Here is a 22,234-nt window from a genome sequence, read left to right on the forward strand (position 1 = left end):
TAAAATAACTCTCACGACGTTTCGGCTACAACGCAAGCAGCCGTCCTCAGGTGAATAACAGGTCTGTCGGAAAGACAGCGTCTGAATGAATTCATTCAGACGCTGTCTTTCACCTGAGGACGGCTGCTTGCATTGTGGCCGAAACGTCGTGAGAATTATTTTATTATGTTATATTTTTATTATTTTATTATTTCCCTTCTACGTGACTTTATCGAAAGAACCAAGAAGATGAATCCCTACAGTCACGAAAGCTTTAAATCGAAACATTTGTCTCTTTGCAGAACTGACAGAGTACTTTTTGGCTCTTGAATTTTTACAGATTGGTCACCCCTGATGTCGAGCGATGACTCTGATTTGACATTTGGGTGGTTGAGCCAGATGATTGCATCAGGAGTAGCACAGTAGATCGCTTTGACGCTTCCTCTTTCGTGTGTCTGTGAATCGGGCGTTGAGTCGCTTCATGTCCCACGGTCGTTTTTTGGGTTACCATTTTCGCCGGACACTGCCGGAGAATTTTTTTAATTTTCCTATCGTGCTGACCAAGTATCCGCATCTGCCGTGGCTTGCGCGGTTTGGAGTTGTGCGCATTTGCTTCATGGCAGATTGAAGCCTCGATCTTCTGCATAGGGTAAATAATGATAATGACTATGTACGCAGTGATAATGATCACAGGCTGGTACCTAAGCAACGGGCATCGCCTAGAGCCAATGAGCAGACATGTTACTGGCCAGTGTAAAGTGTCACTCCTGATTCTCCCACGGTGGTATCACCTTGGCGATTTTGTCACACAATCTTCGGGACGTTTTTTGGGGTAAAGCGTGGGCCCTCTTACAGTTTCCTTAGCAACGTAGCTTTATATAAAAAAGTGACGAGCGACAAATCTAGCGACTTTCTATACAAGGGTAATTTCTGGATTCAGTAGCCATTCCAATCGGTTTGATGGACAAATGTGGTCCTTTTACAGGATGCTGCCACAGTGGTGTAACGGTCAGCTAATTGGGCTTCCAATCCAAAAGTCGCTGGTTTTATCTGGAAATCTCCTCCTATCGCCACCCTCCCCACAGTATAAATGGGTAATGTCACACTTGGTCTTAGGGCAGATCACGCGTGATGGGCTAAAGCGTCGACACTGTCACCTCTTCCAAGACATCTGGCCAACATGGAAGAGAATGCCAAACACCCTTTAGAGGGGCTTACTCGAGCTCTGTCTAGGAGAGGCATGAGGAAGCAATTAGAGGATTTCACCTTTAGCTTTCAGTTTAGTATGCATAACACTTGCTCTCACGCATGGTAAACTGTCCTTTTACCCATGGTAAACTGCGTTTTTATGCACGGTAAACTTTGGCAAAACTGTTCAGTGATTTTTCAATGGCTTTAGAATGTATGTATGTTGAACTTCTTTTGCACCGTACGTAGCCAACCGTGCTAATCGGAGATGCGGGGGAAGGACAACAAACTAAACACACAACAACAACAAAAAGACTGATCTAGTGACATTCAGCATCGCTGAGGTTTGTTTGTCAACTTTCCGTAAGGCCGTTTGGCAACGCTGCCCCCCAACTGCCCCCCCCCCCGAACCACGTGGCGATGATGATGACGACGACGACGACGACGCGGGCAGTGGCGAGGGGCTGCTCCTGATTCCCACCGAGACACGCGAGCGCTCCCCACCCCTTATCCTGCTGCCCCCCCCCCACCGCGCATTGCTCTGCGTTTACGCTGTTGACAATCCCATGTCAAAATAAACCGTTAGCCGCGTTATTTACGTCCTCGTGTGCATTGTTTAAGAGACGCCTTGATTTGCGAAGCCGTGGATTTTGCACGTTTCGACCCGGCCCTTCGGCGAAAACATTCTACAAGGCGCCTATGATTTTCAGGTGGGGGGGGGGGGTGCGCTGTGTGGTGTGTGATTTGCTCCGTGTCTGTGTTGCCGGTGGCGCGGCACTGCGGCCGCATCTGCAGGAACTCCCGTGCTGTTCGTGGCTCCCTGGGTGGTGGTGAAATATTTGAAGGAAAATACAGAGTAAGTGTGAACATACATATGTGTGTGTGTGCGTGTGTTATAGTGGGGGGGGGGGGGCGGTAGTGTAGCGGTTAACACACTGCGCTGTTAACCCGGCGACACGGGTTCGATTTCCTGCTCACGGTCAACACCAGTGACGATTATCTGAACCGGTCCTGGGCCTCTCCTAGGTCGACTCGGCCTCAAATGAGTACCTGGTGCGGTGTGTAAATATCGCCACTAGGGAGACAAAGGCGGTCGGGCGTGGTGCGGGCCACCCACCCCCTCGTGTACCCTTGCGGTCTTCATTGCCCCGACAGTCTGCATGGCTCCACAGGGGATGTCTGTCTCGGTTCCTGGGCCGTCACAGAAACGGGTACCAACTACGGTGGCGAAAACTTGGACTCATTTATTTTTTCGGCGAATAAGAGTGGATTACTTGCCGACCGACGCATTTCAACACGGTCATCGCGTAATTCACACGTGAAGAAATTGGAACCGCGAATGTTATTCCACCTTGGGTGGTGCCGACCAGTGAAATATCACGGACTATCTGGTGCGGTGGTGGTGATGGTGGTGTAGTAGCTTATGCACTGTGCTAAGGTCCCGGCCACCCGGGTTCAATTCCTGACCACGGTATCCACAACAGTGGTGGAAATCAGTCGGCAATTAATGATGAGTTGTCACGAATCGGTTGCCACGATTCGATTTGAGCCACAATTCTTGTTCCCCAGTTTGTACTGTGACATCCGTATCGTGAGTCTCCTTGGGTTCCGCCCCACCCCTGTTGTGTTGTGTTTTTCTATTAGCCAACGTGTAGGGCACATGTTGTCATTTTCATAATTAAATAAAAGACAACATGCGTGATTCCACACATATATTGCGAACATGGGAATCAGTTTGAATTGATTATCGTTAGGTGCCTACCAATTGGAATCTGAACCTGACCTGTGCATCTTCTAAGTCGACTCAGCCTAAAATGTGGTTCGGGCTACATCAGCACAGTGGGGGCAAAGGTGGAGTGGTGTGTGTGGTGGTTTACTCCACCACACCTGCCAATTGGCAGGTAGCTGCCCACTGTGGCATGCACCTGTGATTCGGTGCTTTGGAAGTAACAGTTGGTGGATCATCTAAAGATATTTGAAACGCACAAACCTGCCAGGCTAAGAGGTGGCACATTGGATCTACATATGAAATGAGGCTTGCAAATGTAAACTATTATTATGGCAACACACACATTCTTGATTTCATTTTCGTAAAGTTTTGAGCGGTTATCTTCTCATAGACGTGGTGGGGTTTCTCCAGTTTCCTCCTTCTTACACACAAAAAACACACTCTTGAATGGAATTGGCCAAACATCCCAGTGAAGAATTCTCCTGAAAGAGAGTCCTGAGATTCAGCAAGGCCATTCTGAGTCAATTATGGGTGAACGCGCTCACCAATGTTAAACTGTGGACCGCACCATAGTGCAACTGCCCACTTCCAACTTTCGCCGGCAAAATTTCAGATATTCACCATGAGGTTGCTCCTGCAATGCTCCACAATGGCGTACCCACAAACCTCGGCATGAACACATTAACATTGCTGACCGACACAACACATGAACGCAGAAGACGAGAGATTCGGGCAGACTGAACAGGTCTTGTTACGTTGACAATTGGCCTTTAGTTTTGACATGCACCTTTGTCCGTAAGCCTTGCCATGTCCTATCCCATCAGACTCGGATCACCCCCCCCTCCCCCATGTACTGTACACGTGCAGCCCTTTTGTCAATCCACTGCTGGATGAGGGCCTTCTCACACCGTACGAGTCGTGGGAGTTATTTGACCATACTTCGCCACGCTAGTCAGTTTGGGTTGGTGAAGGCGGGGAGCGTGGATGTGGAAGCGAAGAAGTACAGAGCAACAATGGATTTTGCTGAACTTGCCCTCGACTGCTCACCACATAACCCCACAGCAGCCTATAGCATCCCGTTTGTGCACGACGGTTACCCATTCAAGCACTATTCAGGCTTACTTGGCTTCCAATATCTGACGAGATGGGCCTATATACTCTGTGATTTGATCACAGGCAACTCCCCAGAGTTGAATACCAACAGTCAGAACAAGATACTGTGGAAACCATTCTCGTCACAATGTAAAACCTCAACAACAACAGAAACAACCACAAACTACATATTCCCAGCCAACCTCACAGCAATCACCGCTTCACGTGACATAAGATTCACTATGAGGGTGAACAGGTCTTTGCCTTGTGCTGTATAATTTTGCATTGAGTAAGGACCGATATGTAACAGAGGGGGTCCATGCCTAACAACATCTGGCAGTTCACCAGCATTGGTTCGAGCGAGCCTGATTCATGCGACGTTGAGTTCCGCATCAGCAGAGACAGGCACAGTTTTGCTTATGTTGGATAAGTGCTGCTGAAATGGTGGACTCCTAGATGGTCACGTGGCCGATGGGATGTGCAAACAATGCTGAACTTTCATTAGTTTTTATGCGGAGCGACAGATTTGTCAAGCAGGTGTGCACTCGAAAATGAAAATTTGAATCGTGACGCCGGCACACAACGGCCTACTCTTGTGAATGACGTCAGGGGATTTTTAATCGAAAATAAATATTTTTTGGGGGGTTTGATTGCGTTATTATGAAAGTGTTGTTACCCGCTACCACCACCCAACACAGATGACAAGTATGGCCTGTCACGTAAACAATGTCTACTATGGATCTTTAATGTCCACCATGAAGCAGGCGTCATGTTGTAATGACTTGGTTACTACACCGGAAGTAAAGATCAGGGTGACATCTGGATTCGACCCAGGAACCTCGGTAACAAGCAGCGAAACTTCGGTAACAAGCGGTAAATGTGCTAGGACATATTGATGATAGTGACATGGTATGGATGATCATGATGATGATCGTGAGATTGCATGATGTTGATGTTGGTGACATGGCATTGTAATCACAGGTGCTGGGGGCACAATGAGAACATGGGCTACTGGTGGATCATCCGCACGCCCATACACCTCGCCATTCTGGTGAGAGCACATGCCTCCCCTTCGACATTGCATTGCACATTCTTATAGAGTAGAAGCCGGAGCCAGCCCGTTCGACAGATGGGATTGATGCAATTGTTTTTCTTCAAACTACAAACATGAAATGGAACTGCATTGCACGAGTGAACTAAGGCCTGCGTGGGATTTCACGCACTACTACCATCCAGTCAAAGTCAACAAAGTGAGTTCCCACTCAAGTGAGCATTGAGGGAGTGATCATCTCCTCTTCACAGCCCTGAACCAGTGGTGTATATGCCACGTTCCTATGGTAGGGGCGAGTCCATCCATCATGCAAACACTGTTGACTTACCCACAAAGTGGTTCGTATATTATTGACTCCAGAAGGATGATGGGCTGAGGCAACCCGCAGCTAAGATTTGAACTTGCAGTATGCTTCTGAGCCATCTGGTCCAATACCCTCTGATGGTGGTGTGAAACAATCTATTTTTGCAGGTGTTTTTGTTTACCTTATTCAAAGTTTCGATGTAAAGCTTTCGTGACTGCAGGGATTCATATTCTTAGTTCTTTCGGTAAAGTCACGTAGAAGGAAAATAATAAAAAAACAATAAAATTCTCACGACGTTTCGATTGCAATACAAGCAATCATCAGGTGTGGTTTTCACACCTGATGATTGTTTTTATTATTTCCCTTCTACGTGACTTTACCGAAAGAACCAAGAATATTTTTCAAAGTTCATAGGTTCTACATCGCTTATGGCCAATACCATAGGGCCCCGTTTTCCTGTGGTCACATTGAGTGCTTCCTCGACGCTGTATGGAAAAAAATCAGTAGTCCAATGTCAGATGTTCAGTATCTGAGTAAAGCCCATTAGCTATACTGTGGTGGTCTTTTTCAAGGGTGATTTGGCCTACTCATCCTAAGTGCTGTGACCGAGAAGTAATTCCGCGTCATCATCTTTCTCTGGACATTTATACTGCCCGCTGAAAATTGCAAAGAGACAAACACAAAAATTAATGCGCCGTAACTTTTTTTCCCCCAGCAAAGATTGAGGTCATCACCTGCATTTCAGTTAATGCACCCTTCCAGCATATTTTTGCAAAGTAAAAATCAATTCCGAAGATGTTTTGAGGACGAGTTATTGTATAAACATTGTGCAAAAGTTAAACGTTTGGGTCACGGGTTTAGTAATAGGTTGGTGTTGAAATGTACAGCATTCTAATTCTCAACCCTACCTTACCTAACAATGACCACACCTCCCTGCGCTCATTGGAAGACAGCGGAATGTGTCGGTCGCCTGAAAATGGGACAGAGAAAAGCTGGTGATTGCTCACGAAAACAAATATGACGAATGTGACAGTGTCCCCAGACTAGGGCTGTATATTATATGTACAAAACCAACGTTGGTATTGCCAAATTGGCCATTAATTTGCAACGCATTCCGCGGGCCAGCTTTAAGTTTACAAAATATGCGGTAAATGGGTGGTATGGGGGGTTGTGGGTTGGGGGGGTGCAAATGCAATGGGGTGGCGAGGATGGATGGGAGAATTATTTGATCCAAAGTGTTGCTGCGTGTAGCTTGGTGGTTTCTCTACGCCTAACCGCATCGGTGAAACTTGCAACGCTAAACCCCTTTCTGCTCCCACTCCCCCGTGTGTCTTTTTAAATTTAATAACTAAAATATTACCAGGTCTCCAATTCACTTTGTTTCTTTACAATTTGAACTCCACGTCTTTTATTCAAATGAAAATTTGTCGGAAGGACAGATAAAAAGGGTACCCGCGTGCTTCCCGCCCCCCCACCCTCCCAAAAAAAAATCTTACTTGCGAACAGGGTAAAAATGTAAACATCGTTACAGTTTGTCGACCAAATAAATATAGGCGCTTTGCACGCAGCGATACATTTTACGTCAAAATAATCTACTCGTGATGGATTCCGTCGAATTACGGACAGCTATAATCAGGATGCTGTGGTGAAAACAATGCATCAATCACGCCGCGCGGCTCCATCTGCGGCCATTCGTGCAGCGATTCTGGTTGAAAAAAGGGTACGTTACACAATTGTCTCGAATAAACGTGGGGGAAATTATATTCTAGTAACTTATTCTTCCTCATCGATCAGCCGAGGGGAAAACGATATAACAACCTCCTTTACTGCACGGCGTGGGCAGGTATTCATCCAGCAGTAGATTGGCAAAGCGCAGTAATTGGTTCATTAATTTAACATAACAACAGCGGGTGCTGTGGTCGAAAACATCGCCGCTGGAGGAGGTTTAGGCAAGGCGCACGGCTGCGGTCACAGCGCCCCAGACTCACGTGTGCGCCGTGTCAGCCGGACAAGTGCACATCGCGTTTACAGGACTTCCGTGAGAGGTAGCATCCGTTTGTTTAAAAAACCCCCATCAAATCAGACAGCAAGTTGAGCAAGGTCCGTCAAACTACGCGGCGCGCAGTCTCGTCGCACGAGCCTCATCCTTCTTAAACATCTGCACGTCCCCAAGCCGTGGCGGTTGCGACGTGAATCTCGTCGAGAATGTTGAGAGACCCAAACTAATTTTCTGCATCTCCAGCGCTGTGGTTGCTCGCCTTGAACGCTTCTCTCATGGGTGGCTGAAGATCGCTCGAAAATGGTTGCGTTTGAAAAAAAGAAAAAGTTTTCCAGGGAACACGTGACCCAACATTTCAACTGCGCAGTTTAAACTGATACCTCCATTTACAAACATTTTATTTAGAAAGTGGACATTACCTTTCATGGACCTGTCCACACGTTGCTGCAAGGGATGACCGGTGACCGAGGATAACTACAGGGTGACAGCCAAGGGAGGGAACATAAACAAAGGGATTTACACCGCAGAGGTGATGATAGGTGTATATCGGATCAATTGCTATATTGGACAGACGGGATGTAACATTAGCATAAGACTAAAATAACACCAAAGGAACATTAAATGATCTCAAACACAACTGTCGGCCGTGGCAGAACATGCTTTCCAACAAGGACACTCAATTGATTTTGATAACGCAAAGGAGGTCTCATAATGATTTTGATAACGTTGTAGTGTTATACAAAACTAATAATAACTGGCCACAACTAATTAGAGAATCCATCGAAATTGAGAGGAATACCAATAATTTTACCCGCTCTGATAGCTACAGACTTAGCACAGCCTGGAAGCGTATTATTAAGTAATACACAATACATATAACATTTCCTTATACAGGAATCACATACTAATTAACTGATTACTGATCTATTATATAATTACAATACCCCCCCACCTCCGCTTCTGATCTCGAAACCTGATTGGGTTCAATGATGACTTCGTCCTGCACTGTTTTAAGACCGGAAGCAGGTGGATAGCTTCTGGCAAATCGCCCGACGATGCTGGATGTAATTACCAGCGAAACGTCGTACTCAAATTCTAAATGTTGTGGATTCACTCTTCAAACACACCGGTGGGCTGAAGAAGTAACTAATTGGCGTTTTGTTAACGTGACACATTTTTGACTAATTGGCCGTGTTGGGTGGTGGAGGGTTGCGACACATTTACACTTACGCGATCTAACCCAAAAACCTTTATTATGGATAATGATGCTCATGATGACCTTAATGGGCGCTCTGTATATTGCCACGCAAGACTTTGTTTCGTTTGCAAATGTGACCCATTTGCCGTGTGTTTGCAGATCAACTTCATCATGTTCATAAGAATACTCAAAATTATCACCTCCAAGCTCAGAGCTCACCAGATGGGCTACACAGACTTCAAATTCAGGTGCGTTGCATTTCCTCACAGAGCCGTGTCCTATAAGGGACACTGCACCGCGCAAACCTTGGCCAACTTTGGGTTTTGGCAGTGTAATAAAAATCATAAAATACCCAACGGTCACTTTTGAAAAAAACAACATTGGCATGCGGGGCACATGAAAAGACTAATATTTGTGGCGACCAACTCGTAAACTGTGCAGTGGAAGCAGCTCGCTACAGGAAGAGCATTGTTATGGAACTAATCCTTGCAAGTGCTGCTTAACGGCAAAGACGAAGATCCCCCATGTAGCCTTGAACAGGCAGTTGTGGTGCGTGCTGTTTTCAAGTACTTATTAAAGCCGGCACGGCACATGAGGGGGCGGGCGTCCAGCACCACACCCGGCAACCTTTGTCTCCCCATTGATGATGTTTCCACACCATACCAGGTACTAAGTTAAGGCTGAGTCGTCCTAGGGGATGCCCAGGACCAGTTCAGATATTCGTCACTGATATTCACCGCTAGCGGGAATTGAACTGGGGCCGCCTTGGTCACGCAGTGGGCCGACCACTGCACTACCGCTCCCCACAATGCGTGCACACACACGCATGGATGCACGTGTCAACAGTGCAAGCACGTACATGCACAAATACCCATAATGGCCCAGCGGTAGTGCGTTCATCACTTATTGCAGAGGATCACGGTTCGAATCTAGCGATGGCCCCGATAATTTTCTGCGGGTGTAATAACCGGAATAGTACTACGCACGCCCTCTGCTTCAGAGTGAACGATAAATATCACATTGGCGTCCTTCGCACGAGTAGGCCATTGCGTGCGGGCATCAGTGTCCCAATTTTCCAAATGTAAAAATGTCCCTGGGATTATACACAGAGCGGCAATCATCGCCCCCTACTGGCAGAACAATGCTGCAGGTCGCTCTTACAAGTGAGACTCTATCGTGGTCTCAAGAATTCTCACCTGCTTCAAGAAAACAAAACTTAAAATTCGGAAAGTTGACCACACTTGCACATCACATGCCCCACGCGATGCAGAGGGAGGCTCGTCGGCTGCTGCGCTGTGTCCAGGTTGGCCAAGTCGACGCTGACGCTGATCCCGCTGCTGGGAATCCACGAGATTGTGTTCACCTTCATCACGGACGAGCACGCCCATGATGCGCTGCGCCACGTCAAGCTCTTCTTCGCTCTCTTCTTCAATTCCTTCCAGGTGCGGACGCTGGCATTGCCCTTTTGTACAGGGATCGAGAGTTGCCCACCTTGCACTGTAGCATTTTTTCTTTCCACACGAATGAACGCTCATAATATATATAGAGGACTGCAGAGCTTGGACAATTTTTGTGGCGTCGGCTCACCACCTGACTGCTTGCTTCCTGCTTTTGTGATGCAATTTGCATGAACCACTCTGTACAATCTAAACATTATGGTCCTTCTTGTCCTCCTGCCATTACTCACGCCCTACTGGCAGACTAATGCCCACTTGCAGGCCAGTGCTGAGTTCACCTTGAGCCATTTATGGACAGCTGCCACTGGGGGTCACCTAGCCTAGACTACAGCAGGACAGTGGAATGTGTGAGATTAAATGTGAGGTAAGCTGCTTTTGACTTGCAAAAGAATGTAATGCAATTAATTAATCCTTATCGTACTCCTGTATCCTTGCATTTGTCATGAGCGACTTCCACAACACGTCGTGTAGAGGGTACTTCTTCTTCTATTTCTCATACTGGGCACAACACAGGCCAACACTTATTCTTCTCATTCTGAGTACAACACTTCGATATTAACGTCTCTACTGGCTACACACAGCCGATCACTTGGCGTGGTCCCACCGCCCTCACTCGGCTACGCTCCTGGCTGGCGGCGTGACGATGATGGCGATGGAAACCCCGCAGGAGATCTTCCGTGTGGCCGGACGACGGAGAGAGATGTTGGCGAGCAACGACGCAGCCAGAACCCAAGAACCCACACACGAACCCTGAGCCCCGGGTCCGCTCCCCCTTATATCCCCCCAGGCGTGGCTAGGCCCCGCCTCCGGCCATGCCCTCTCATGGAACCTTCGAACAGGTTCCCGGAGCATCTCGGCTAACCCCACCTGTTACCTTTGCCCCAGATACCTCTCCTTCTCTGATTGTTTGTTACTTTAACCATGCCCGTACCCGTGATTCCCTTTCCCGGCCAGCAGGTGTCACCCTGCCATTACACATTTATGGTGGTGGGTGCTATACGATTTAATACAATATATCTGAGTAATACAATGTATCATGAAACAAATCTTAGTAAATCAAGTTATTTAATCATTATGAAAAGCAGGTGAGAGGTGTTGAGACCAAATTCCTTTTTTCAAAGGGAGACGCGGATCACGAAAGCCATACAGTACGTAAATATATAATACGCAAAAATGCAGCTTCTACTGCTGGACGAAGTATTTCCTCCACTCCATGTCGGTCATGGAGACTCATTAGTGATACTTCACATCTTGCTGGTAAGTCCAGGTGGGCGACAGTCGGCGGCTCAGCACCGGTTCAGACATTGCTCACCGCTGTTGTTAGCCAACCGCCGCACAGCCGCTGAATAAGCGGCCAAAACAATGGCATGCCCTGGCTCTGGAAAACAAAACAGGAAAAAATTAATATGAAAGGTTTAGCAAACGGTAAACAAGTAAGCAATATATGGCTAGAGAGCTTCCGCCTCTCACATGTAGCTCCCATCCAAACCATTTCCACCTCCTCCACTTTTTCCTTTCTCTGCCAAATCCTGCTCTGTCGTGACTGCACACGAGTAGCCCCGTCCAATGAGAATTAGACTCGTATTTTGTCAGAGCGTCTTGCGGAGGCTCCACTTGTTTGTCTTGGTTGTTTATAAGTGGCCCCCTCTGCCAGAGTCGTAGCGACATTATGAATGGCTAATGCAACGTGTGTGTGTGCATAGTAATTGTGGACAGGGCTGCTGTTTAATTTGCGTGGGGTCACGTGTGCAGCAAGTGGCAAAAATAAACAAGCGCTGCTTTCGGCAACCGTAACAATCTGGTTTCACTAGTACATTATTCGGAATATGCAGTATACGTGTTTTTCTCTCGATGTAAATAATAATTTAAAATTGTACTTTACAGACATCTGCTGGATGGAGTGCTGTCTGCCCATGCCGTGTTTGTTGTTGGGTTTTGTTTGACAACACTTAACCACGGTCGGTCAGTACGGGCCGATGGCTTGTGTTATTTAAATGTCACTTGTCACTGGCTGTAGCTGTGGCTGTCAGTCAAAGGAAGTTCACGAGGTTCATAGGGCAGGGCGCTGAACACTCCTTCGCTGCTCCCCCGATTTCCCCGATATTACTACTACAATGAGCCAAGAATGTATGTTTGTGTGCAACGTGGGTGACGTCACTCCACGTCAACCAGCCCCCCTCATCAATAATCATAAACGGGTGACGTTACTCCGCATGAAGAAGGTGGAGCAGAAACGAAAATGTGTTTACGCATAGTAGCTTTCATTTCGACCTTTTTTTTATAGAAAGTAAAACTAATCAGGCAATCCAAGCAGCAACTAATATAACGAGCCAAAAAAGGCTGTGTGTGTGTGTCCCGTGTGTGACGTCACTCCACATGCCCCCCCCCCTAATTATTATTCATGTGTGCTGAGATTTTTTGACTAACACAGACGAAGGTTGAGCGACTATGATAATTTTTTTACGCAAATTCGCTTTCGATTTTACGAATCTTTATAGCAATTGAAGGCAATAAATAATTCTACGCCGCATCGCAGTGCATTTGGTGCCTTTATTTATTTCTTCGGCACGTCCAACAAAAGGCAAGTCTACTTTACGCTTCTAAATTATGCTACGAGAAACATTTCTCTGCTACTTTGCAGACATTGTATCGAATTAAAATTGTTTTAAACCCCAGCGAGCGAAAGTCAGTATCAGAGCAAGTAATTGAACGTCCGTTAAATACAGTGCTACTGTGACATTACGTCAGTTGGTTTATGACATGCGACAACCACTGCCATTGATGCGGTGCTGCGGTCAAATGCTGTGAGATGTTTTATGACTTCCTTTTGTGCAACATTCACTGCAATTAATACAGTGCTACAGTGAAATGCAGTGAAGTGTTTGATGACATTATTTTTCTCAATATTCCCTGCCATTACATTTATACAAGATACAATTATACTCTGGTCAATTTATTCGTAACTCTAATGCTTCTCTTTGGTCTTCGTTATTTGCTAAGTTTCTTCAGACAATATCAGCACTCTACTTTCTTCACTCTCCGCTATCAAGCGTCCATCGGTGAAGATCAATTTGTCAGTTAACAGCTTCAGGTGATTTGAAAACAGTGCTAACGTGAAGTTACGGGTTTTATCAAATTATACAGCCACAAAGATTGTTCGCCTTTGCCTATTGTGTAAGACACCGAAGAGTCGCTGCTAAAAAAACAATTTTAATGCTTCTTTTAATGCTTCTTTTGCCTCTATGCTGACTAGATTTGGCCCCTCTGCAGCTTCCGTCCGAGGACGGGCTAACAAGCTAGTTTTCTTAATACGCACCATCAGTGCAGTGCATTGCTTTTAAACATTGGTGTCGTGAAAACAACGCTGGTTCCAGTCCCTCAGCCACCCAGAGCCCATTACTTCCCATCCTCCCCAACTGCAATGGAAAGTGGGGGCATGGGGATGTGAGGTGGGAACAGATTTCCGGAGCTCAGTCCCGAACAGCTCCAGATAAAATGAAGCCCTGCATGCAAATTAAGCCCTGCATGACCAAATCACTTGGAATCCACGCAATCTTGTCAGATCTCGGAAGCTAAGCAGGTCGTAGCATGGATAGTGCTCCGATAGGTGACTAGATTATGTCAAACAAATGTTTGTGTATAGACTTGGGGGCTCCATGGTGGACGGCAGAGGGTGGACAATGCAGCCAAATCCATTCCACTCTACTTTCATGCTCACATGTTAATGCTCCTTGCCTTTAATTGGTCCACACGGAATGTATGTTCAGTATGTATGCATGTTGAACCATGATAATCAGAGGTGCACTGAACAGGTGCACTGAACAGGTGCGGTGAAGTATGGCGAAAGAACCCACACAACTCACTTGGCATGGGGAGGCCCTCATTTGGTGGTGGATTGACAGACATGGCTGTACGGGCGTCTGCTAATGACCGATCTGTGTGGCTGTTTCTTCTATCTTGCAGGGTCTTTTTGTGGCAATCCTCTACTGCTTTGTCACCAGAGAAGTAAGCTCCATCCCAGCACGTAATAACCCATGGCGAAAGTCTACAAAACGCCTATTAGCCTAATAGTGTGCGGTAACTGCAAGCTAGACGTACAAAAACTATGTAGACATTCAGTTGAGACTATCTTAGGCAAGAAAATGTATTATTAATGTTGTTATTTTTATTTTGCATAGACATCTGTTTGTGTATAACCCCCCGGTGTCATAATAATGTATCTGTTCAACGTTTGAGAATAAGCCGTTCGCATTTTGACACCACCACTTGTGAGTTACGTAAACATATCAGCCTATTTAAAGTAAAATCAGTCTAAATAAAGAAATAATGCCGGCTTACAGCCAAATCACCCTGAATGTGTCAGATTTTTGCCAGAACTAAGAATCTACGCAGGGCTGAGCCTGGTTAATACCTGTATGACAAAATGCCTAGGAAAACGCTGGTATTATTGGCTTGGGATGTCAGGTGACTAGTAGTTGGCAGTACTGCAATAGATTATTGGATCTATCTGTGTGGAATTTACTGCCACAAGACAAAAATAGTGCTAGAGGAACTGGCCATGAGAAACAAAAGCGTGACCCTCCTGAAACATAGTATTTTGAGACTAAGTGAGGCTTTCGTGAGTAAATAAATACCATCGCTCTGATATTTATTAATTGATGACAATAGCGAAATTCAGGGCTTAACTTTTTCATGGAAGATTGTCCAGGGTCCTGCAATCCCCTAAAACCCTCTAACCTGAGCAGGGGGAGGACGTGGGAGGCGTTTAAAATAGCTTCTAGAGCCCGGTTCTGTTCAGCTGCAGCTGAAACTAAGCCCTGGCTCTATCATTATGATTGTTATTGTTCATGCCAACTCTATTTCTTTCATCAGTGCACTTACAATTTCATATTTAAGCCGCGCGTATCCTCCCCTCCATCATACGCTGATAAAGCAGCAGCAGCAGCAGTAGCTGAGCCCGCGCCGGCGTCGCGTTCGCGTGCAGGTCCAAGCTGAAGTCCGCAAGCAGTGGAAGCGCTGGCGGCTGGGCAAGGAGCTCGAGAGCAGACTCAACTACATCCAGGTGTCGAACCTGAAGGCGTCGCGGGACGAGGCCGAGCAGCGCAACGGCCACAGCACGGCCTCCACGGGGCTGCAGGAGACCCAGGACCTGCCGAGCCACGAGGAGGCCCTCCGGCCCAACAGCCTGTGCGATGCGCCGCTCCCAACGCCAGACACCGCTTCTCTTAAATCTCTGCGGGCAGAAGCCCCCGTAGAGCAGCAGCAGCAGCTGCAGCAGGATGATCACTCGTGCGGCACCAGCTGCACGCCTGTCGTGACTTTTGTCGGCGATGCCAGCAGCAGTGTGTGGACGGTTTGATGGCGTCGACTCGGGGTCTTCTCGAGTTTTCGCCACTCGCGTTTGCTGGGGGTGGTGCTGGAGAAGCTTTGAGGAGCTGTGTCCGTGGGGGGTTGCGATGGCGAGTTGGGTCACAGCAGCGAGCGCGTGTCCCAAGCATCCTTAGCGGCTGGCGTCTCGTCCCCTGCTTGATTTGTGAGACGCGATTGCGCGCTGTCGCAGACCTCTTCAAAACATGCCAACCGCCACCGAGGAGGACAATGGGACACTTTGTGACAGCCGACTGCGGAGAGCTGGACCTTGCACTCAGCGACCTTCTCCACCGGTGAAGCCTGCGGCTAAATACGGAGTCCTCCTGTCACCCCGGCAAGCCCACCCCGAACGATCCGTTTTTTGGGGAGTGACAGTGGTGAGCCTGTGACAGACTCACCTGGAATGTATCCGATCTCTGTTGGATCTCAGTATGTAAGCAGGGTTGAGCCTTGGACAAGTGCTTCGACGGGCGACCAACACCGTACATTAACCAGTTGTTGTAGGCTGCAACTGTGATCTGTTGTCGGCAGAGGGCATTGCGGCAAATGCCAGTGTTGCACTTTACCATGCTCCACAACACCTTCGCTAACTTGCACTGACCAGCATGACGAAGTATGGTCAAATGACCCGCATGGCATGGGGAGGCCCTGATCCAGCAGTGGATTGACCAATAAAGGATATACATGCGTGCACACGTGGCTGGTTTAACAACAGCTCACGTGTTCAGGAGCTTCACGTGTCAGCGCCGCTGGTGTAGTCGTATCCCAAAAAATGAAGTTTCCCCCTTTTTTTGGACCCGTGTTCGCAGCGCACATTCATGTAGTGACCGTGCAAGATGATGGGTTGAGGATGGGGTAGGGGGTGGAGATGATGGTTTCGACTGGAAGCCGTTGCACGAGTTGGCAGTAAAAGCCAGATTAATAATCCTGCGAGAACGCACGTGTATTGCGTTGGGTTATCATAAATCAAGACGCAGCATGGTCACATTCCTTAATGGAAGGAGTTTCCTTTTTTTAAGTCTGCAAAAGGGGCCATACCGAGGTGTGAGCATGCCCTTGAACTGCATTGATATGGCGTACACACAGGACCGACCAGAGTGGCGGACAAAACGGGAAAATGTGCCCCTGGCCTCGCACAAAAGAGGGCCCCACAAACATGTTGTCACTAATAAGGGGGGCCCACGTAACATTCTACTCTGGGCCCTTAGCCCTGGGTCTCCAGGAATCTTTGGTCGGCCCTACGGTCCTACAGGGGCGCAGTGTGGTTGGCATGGGCTCTGGTAAATCAAATTAAACGTGGGCCCTGTCCAATTGACTTCCTCTCCCGTAGCCTGGCGCCTGTCCCCTCTAGTCCCGTGGCCACGGGCACCGGTGCAGTTAAACTGCCTGCATACTCGATAGCTATACTACTGTGTACATGGCGCATACGCACATGGGGACATTGAGTGTAAGCCTGCCTGCCATGCAGGGAGCAAGCAGGGCACGTCACATGGCGTCCGCAAGGCGTGTGACGATGCAAAGTTATTTCATGAATCGCAATCAATGCACTACGCTCACGATACACACACGGTTGGGGTAGTATGTGCATCGATGTATTAACCTGTTCAGTAAATTACGCACAAACGACGTGTAATGTTACAGTGAGGTTAAGAGAATGAACAAAACAGTTGAAAAGAGACGGAAAAAAACACGAGATGGTAGAATTATGACACGCGAAATGACTTAGTTCCTGATAGCGCTATTAAGATCAGTTACTGAAGAAAAAGCTCCCAACACGTGGTCGAAAACGTCGGACATCGTGTCAAACCAAAAACACATTAGATTGCTATATACAGCATAAATGTTAAAACCAACGCAGTAGTATCGTTCAAAGCAGTCATTCTCAACTTGGTCCACATGCCCTCAGCACCACACTTGTTTAATTTTGTGCATTTGCGTTTTGTTCCTCCTGCACAATATCCATGGCGGAGTCTGCACAGCCCCTGAAATGTTTTTTGCACCCCCCAAGTGCGATTGACATTGGCTGTGTCGTGCTCCATCCCATTGAGCATGCCTCTGCTTTAAGCACGGTCAAGCTACGGAGCTGTGTTCAGTGGCATGAGGACAGAAAATGTTAATAAAATCCGGCAGCCAGTGATTGTAGTTCGATCAGAAATTTCGTCAATACATAAATAATTCAACACATATAAATAATTCAAATGAAATGGTCCAATGGAGATAGCAATGCTGTGGGTGTGGCAATGGTTGCTCGGAATGATTTCATCACTTCCGCTTCACCAGCCAATCAGCTATTAGGAATACAATCCTAATAGCTGTCACGTGGCGGCCACAACATCAGTGCTCTGTGCTTCAGCCTGTCTGTAGCTCTAATGAATGTTTTTCATTTAGTGTTAATGCTTATTTAATTCATCACTAATGTTAAAACGTACGTCATTAGTATTATCATTGTAAATGTTTTACTCGTTACGAACTATCGGTGGACATTTTTTGACTTTAAACTTTCGTGATTCTAGATTTGAAGTTTTCGTGACTGCAAGGATTCATACGCTTTGGTTTTTTCGGTAAAGTCACGTAGGTAAAAAAAATAAATAAATTAAATCACCACGTTTTGGGCGCAACACAAGCGTCCTTCTTCAGGTGGGGACAACTTAGCGAAAGCACACCGTCCTCCTGATGACGATCGCTTGTGTTGTGATCGAAACGTCGTAGATTTCAATTTAATGTTATTTACTTAAAAATTTTCTATCTACGTGACTTTACCGAAAGAACCAAATAATATATCGGTTGACAGTTTTCGTTACTTTGACAATTGACTTTCGAGTGGTTCTTTCTCCTGACTAACACGATGGTTTTATGAACTCCGGTATGAAATCAGAGCGACGCAAATCTCTGCCTGGGTAATTTCTCGAAGTTGTCAGCTGCCAAATGAACAGACGAAGGTGGACACCAGGTAAATGACGACCGCTAGTGCTAAAGCACAGGTGAAAGAAGCCACCTGTTCAGCCAGCTCGGAAGCTGTACAAGAGTTGATATGTGTATAATAACTTTAATGCTATTCAGTAGAAGCTGGATGTAAAGCACACCCTTTGAAAGCAAGTCCATTATTGTTACATTTCTGTTTGCCTCATCACTGTACTTTATTTTATTTGTTTTCCTTTTTATCATTTTGGTGACCCCAGTGACTCTTGCAAATGAGACTCATCCTGGTTTCTTGAGTTCTCACCACCTGGTTAAACAAAATAAACTTTCACTTGCTTATAACAGAAGTTGCCCTTAGCCTTCCCCCACCAGTATATGCACTTGTTGCTTATATCAACCCTGTGCTTATGATGTGTGCGTATATCCAACTTCCACTGTAGTATATAGTAATATGAAGTATATAGTGTATGCCGTATATATAAAATGCCTTTATGTACAATTATATGGTTAAACAAATCCCATATGTTTAAAGTCCCATTTGGACACGAAACCCCATAACAGAACAGTAATTAATATATTGTGTTTATAGTTGATACGTTGTGTTTATATAAGGTATACATATCATTGTGTTCACCTGTTACAAGGCAGATTCAGAGGTATCGATGTGTTATTGCCTGCATGCTCTATTTGTGATAACTCATTTCAGGTGTGCGAGGAAGCCCTGGGGAAGGACTCACCCTCATTTGAAATGTGTTTTTGCTTATTTATCCAAATAGTATTTTATACGTTCGTGATATTGGCGTCAAGTCGTGTGATAAAAGTGCATGTTGAACTCTCGGGAAGCAGCGAACCACCTCGTGTCAGAGAAGAGGCCCATTGAGAGGGCCACCTAATCCACACCAACAGTGCGCCTTGTGTATCGGTCCTGCAAGCAGTTATCATTGCATCGCGATAACACCAAACTATTTAATTCTGAGCTGGAACAAGCTTAATTAATTCTAGATTTGAAGCTTTCGTGACTGGAAGGATTCATACGCTTTGGTTTTTTCGGTAAAGTCAAGTCGGTAAAAAATAAAATAAATGAAAACTAAAATAAATCACGACGTTTCGGGCGCAACACAAGCGTCCGTCATCAGGTGGGAAAGCATGGTCTGCTGCTGATGCAGACTGATTTAAAGGTTTGAAATGGGTGTAGCCCAAGGGTTATAAAGGAGTGGCTGTGTCTAGTGATGTTAATGTGAGAAATTAGCATGTAACTGGGTACGGAAGTGGCTATGTTAATGTAATGTAAAAGCTTAATTAAGTGACACAAAATGTACTTACGGATTTTGTTTCGTACAGTCATAGACAGCTGTTCTGCGACCATCACACTTAATTACTCCAGTTTCATCACGGATAGCTGACCATATACAACAACATCGAGGATCTTAGCCAGCAGTGCTGGCTCACTGCTCTGACACAAGATTACCCCCCTGGGCAAACACAGCCGTGTCTGTCCTGACTCTCCCTTTGCCTGGATTTTGGCAAACTCGCACACACAGGGGAGGAAGAGTTTGATGAATAGACCTGGCCTTGGGTCATATCCATGATAATGGGGAACACTCGCCCAGTATTTATCCTACAGCAGGGGAGCAAAGCTATGTTTTATTTACTGAAGGCGAAATCATCACAATCATCATCAGTCATGTACAATCCACTGTTGGATGAAGGCCTCCCCCAAGCTGCCACCATCTCTCACCGTCCTGCGATGTATCAGGTGCACACGAGCTGATGTTATCGCTCCGTCTCCTCTGTGTATGTCCCTCGGACGCGTTCCATTCCTTGGGTGAATAGACTTTCAAGTACCGTTTGCGGGCCATACATTAGCGTGCACTTTAGCGTTGCTCAATAGGGGCATAAACAAAAAAACCGCGCGGGTCGACCAAGCGTGCAGAGGCGCGTGCAGTCACAGAATTGGCTTCGCCTGTCCACAAATTAAAAGGCGGTTTCTCCTGCTCGAAAATATTCCCCTTTCAGTATCTGATTCAAAAATTCAAAAGGTCATCGTGGCTGGCAAATGATATTGACGCTCTCACCACCACAGCTCGCCAATTCTCTCTACCCTCGGCCAGATCCCCGCAAGCTGCTGCACGGTAGACACAGGAGACACGCAGCGACAACCAAGGTCTGCCACAATGACATTCCACCATCTGCTCTCAAGTTCTGAACCTTTGTCGTCGGACTCATGGAGAATGGGCGTGAAAATATGGTTGGTGCGGCAAAGACTCCTGCAGTGATGGAGAGATATCGTTTTTTTTGTTGCCGTTTTGATGTGGTTCGGCTCATGTGACCCGAGGTCGTTTTCGAGGAAGTTGTGAGTTGAATTCGGCCAATGGGGCCGTTCGTTCCCCATTCCTGTCATACGGTCCAGTAAGTCGTGTAATGTGGCGGTTACCGTCGTTTGCCTTCAGTCAAAACACCATGGAGTTGTGATTAATATGATCTCAAGATAACGTTTATAAGAAAACTTCATTTTGAGCATTCATAACTCAAAGTAGGCACCTACTATAATATATATATTTGATGTGTTCCAACATGCGTCTGTTTCCCATGTGTATCATGAGAAAAACAAGTTTTGCTAGCTGGCTGTCTTCCTGGTTGGCTGGCCAGGGTAAAGAGGGGGGGGGGGGAGCGTGGGTTGGGGAGTAGCGGGGTTGACGGTGGGGGGTGGCCACTGGGGGTTAGCGCTACGCTGCGCTACAAAAACAGCGATCCGAGTTCGATTCCCACTCACGACCAACACCGGTGACAATTACCTGAAACGGTCATGGGCCTCCCCTAGGTCGACTCGGTTTCAAATGAATACCTAGTGCAACTAGGGAGACAAAGGCGGCCGAGCGTGTGCCGTGCCGGCCTTCATAGGTGCTCGCTAATAGCACCTGCCCCAACATTCTGTTAAAGGTCTTTGTCTTTGGGGTTGGCACGTGTGAGAGCGGAGCGATCGAGGGTGGGAAGCAGATGGTGACATTGGGGGGCGGAGGAGAATCATCGTTCATCGATGGCTACTTTGTATGTACGGTGTTAAAACAAAAACAAGTGTTGATGGAGGACAGATGGTCATGTCGTGCAGGCTACTCGTTTTTTAATGGAATGTATTTCTGCAAGATGATACATCCACAGATTAAGTTTTGCAGCTTGCCCTGATTATAATTATTCGTGTGCTGTCAATATTCACAGCAGCTATAGCAACTTTCCAGTTGATAGTGAAAAATGGTGGATCGTAGGGGGTTGTGGGCCCTGCTGCAAGCAACTAAATGGGGTCACCGCCTGCCCAATTTAGCCCCCCCCCGCCTCATCACCCACTTATTAACCCAGCGCAGTTGCACTGTCTGCACATTTTATAGCTACGCCCAGGGCTTCATTTATCATTGGGCCCCTCCCTCCCCTCCCCAATCTCCAACAGCCAGCGTAAATATTTTCCGTAGCTCAGCCCTTAACAGGGAGATCCTTGAAATTTGATTTAAAGCTTTCGTGACTGCAGGGATTCATATTCTTGGTTCTTTCGGTAAAGTCACGTAGAAGGGAAATAATACAATAATTATTATTGTTATTATGTAAAGTCAAGTAGAAGGGAAATAATAAAATAAAATGTATTTTATTATTTTATTATTTCCCTTCTACGTGACTTTACCGAAAGAACCAAGAATAGGGAGATCCTTGCCACGCCACTGGGAGTGATGACGCGCTTCACCATCGTGTACCAGGGCGGGCAGTTGTTTCGGTCATATCTACATTCCACTTTCTTGACACGTTTTGTTGAGTGTTACAAATGTTTACTTGAGTATATGAATTCCCATAACAACAACAACACGATATGTGTGTTGTGTCCAGCACTTTTGGTTTGCCAATTGCCTTTGTGTTCTCCGAGGAGACCTGATTGTGTTGTACTGGTATCCTTTCAATTGTTGC

General features: G+C 46.6%; 1 protein-coding gene across 1 annotated transcript in view; it reads left to right on the plus strand.

Moving 5' to 3' along the window:
- GCGR (glucagon receptor) overlaps positions 1–20,939 on the plus strand; it is a 70,970-nt gene extending 50,031 nt beyond the window's left edge. The window contains exons 9-14 of the mRNA XM_078599254.1: positions 1,963–2,023; positions 4,970–5,039; positions 8,700–8,788; positions 9,844–9,982; positions 13,961–14,002; positions 14,982–20,939. Coding sequence (XP_078455380.1) covers positions 1,963–2,023; positions 4,970–5,039; positions 8,700–8,788; positions 9,844–9,982; positions 13,961–14,002; positions 14,982–15,356 — 776 coding nt within the window. The 3' untranslated portion in view covers positions 15,357–20,939. The remainder of the gene's footprint in view (positions 1–1,962; positions 2,024–4,969; positions 5,040–8,699; positions 8,789–9,843; positions 9,983–13,960; positions 14,003–14,981) is intronic.
- The last annotated feature ends 1,295 nt before the right edge of the window (positions 20,940–22,234 follow it).

The sequence above is a fragment of the Lampetra planeri genome, chromosome 1, assembly GCF_965212315.1.
Source record: "Lampetra planeri chromosome 1, kcLamPlan1.2.h2, whole genome shotgun sequence".
NCBI classification, from domain to species: domain Eukaryota; kingdom Metazoa; phylum Chordata; class Hyperoartia; order Petromyzontiformes; family Petromyzontidae; genus Lampetra; species Lampetra planeri.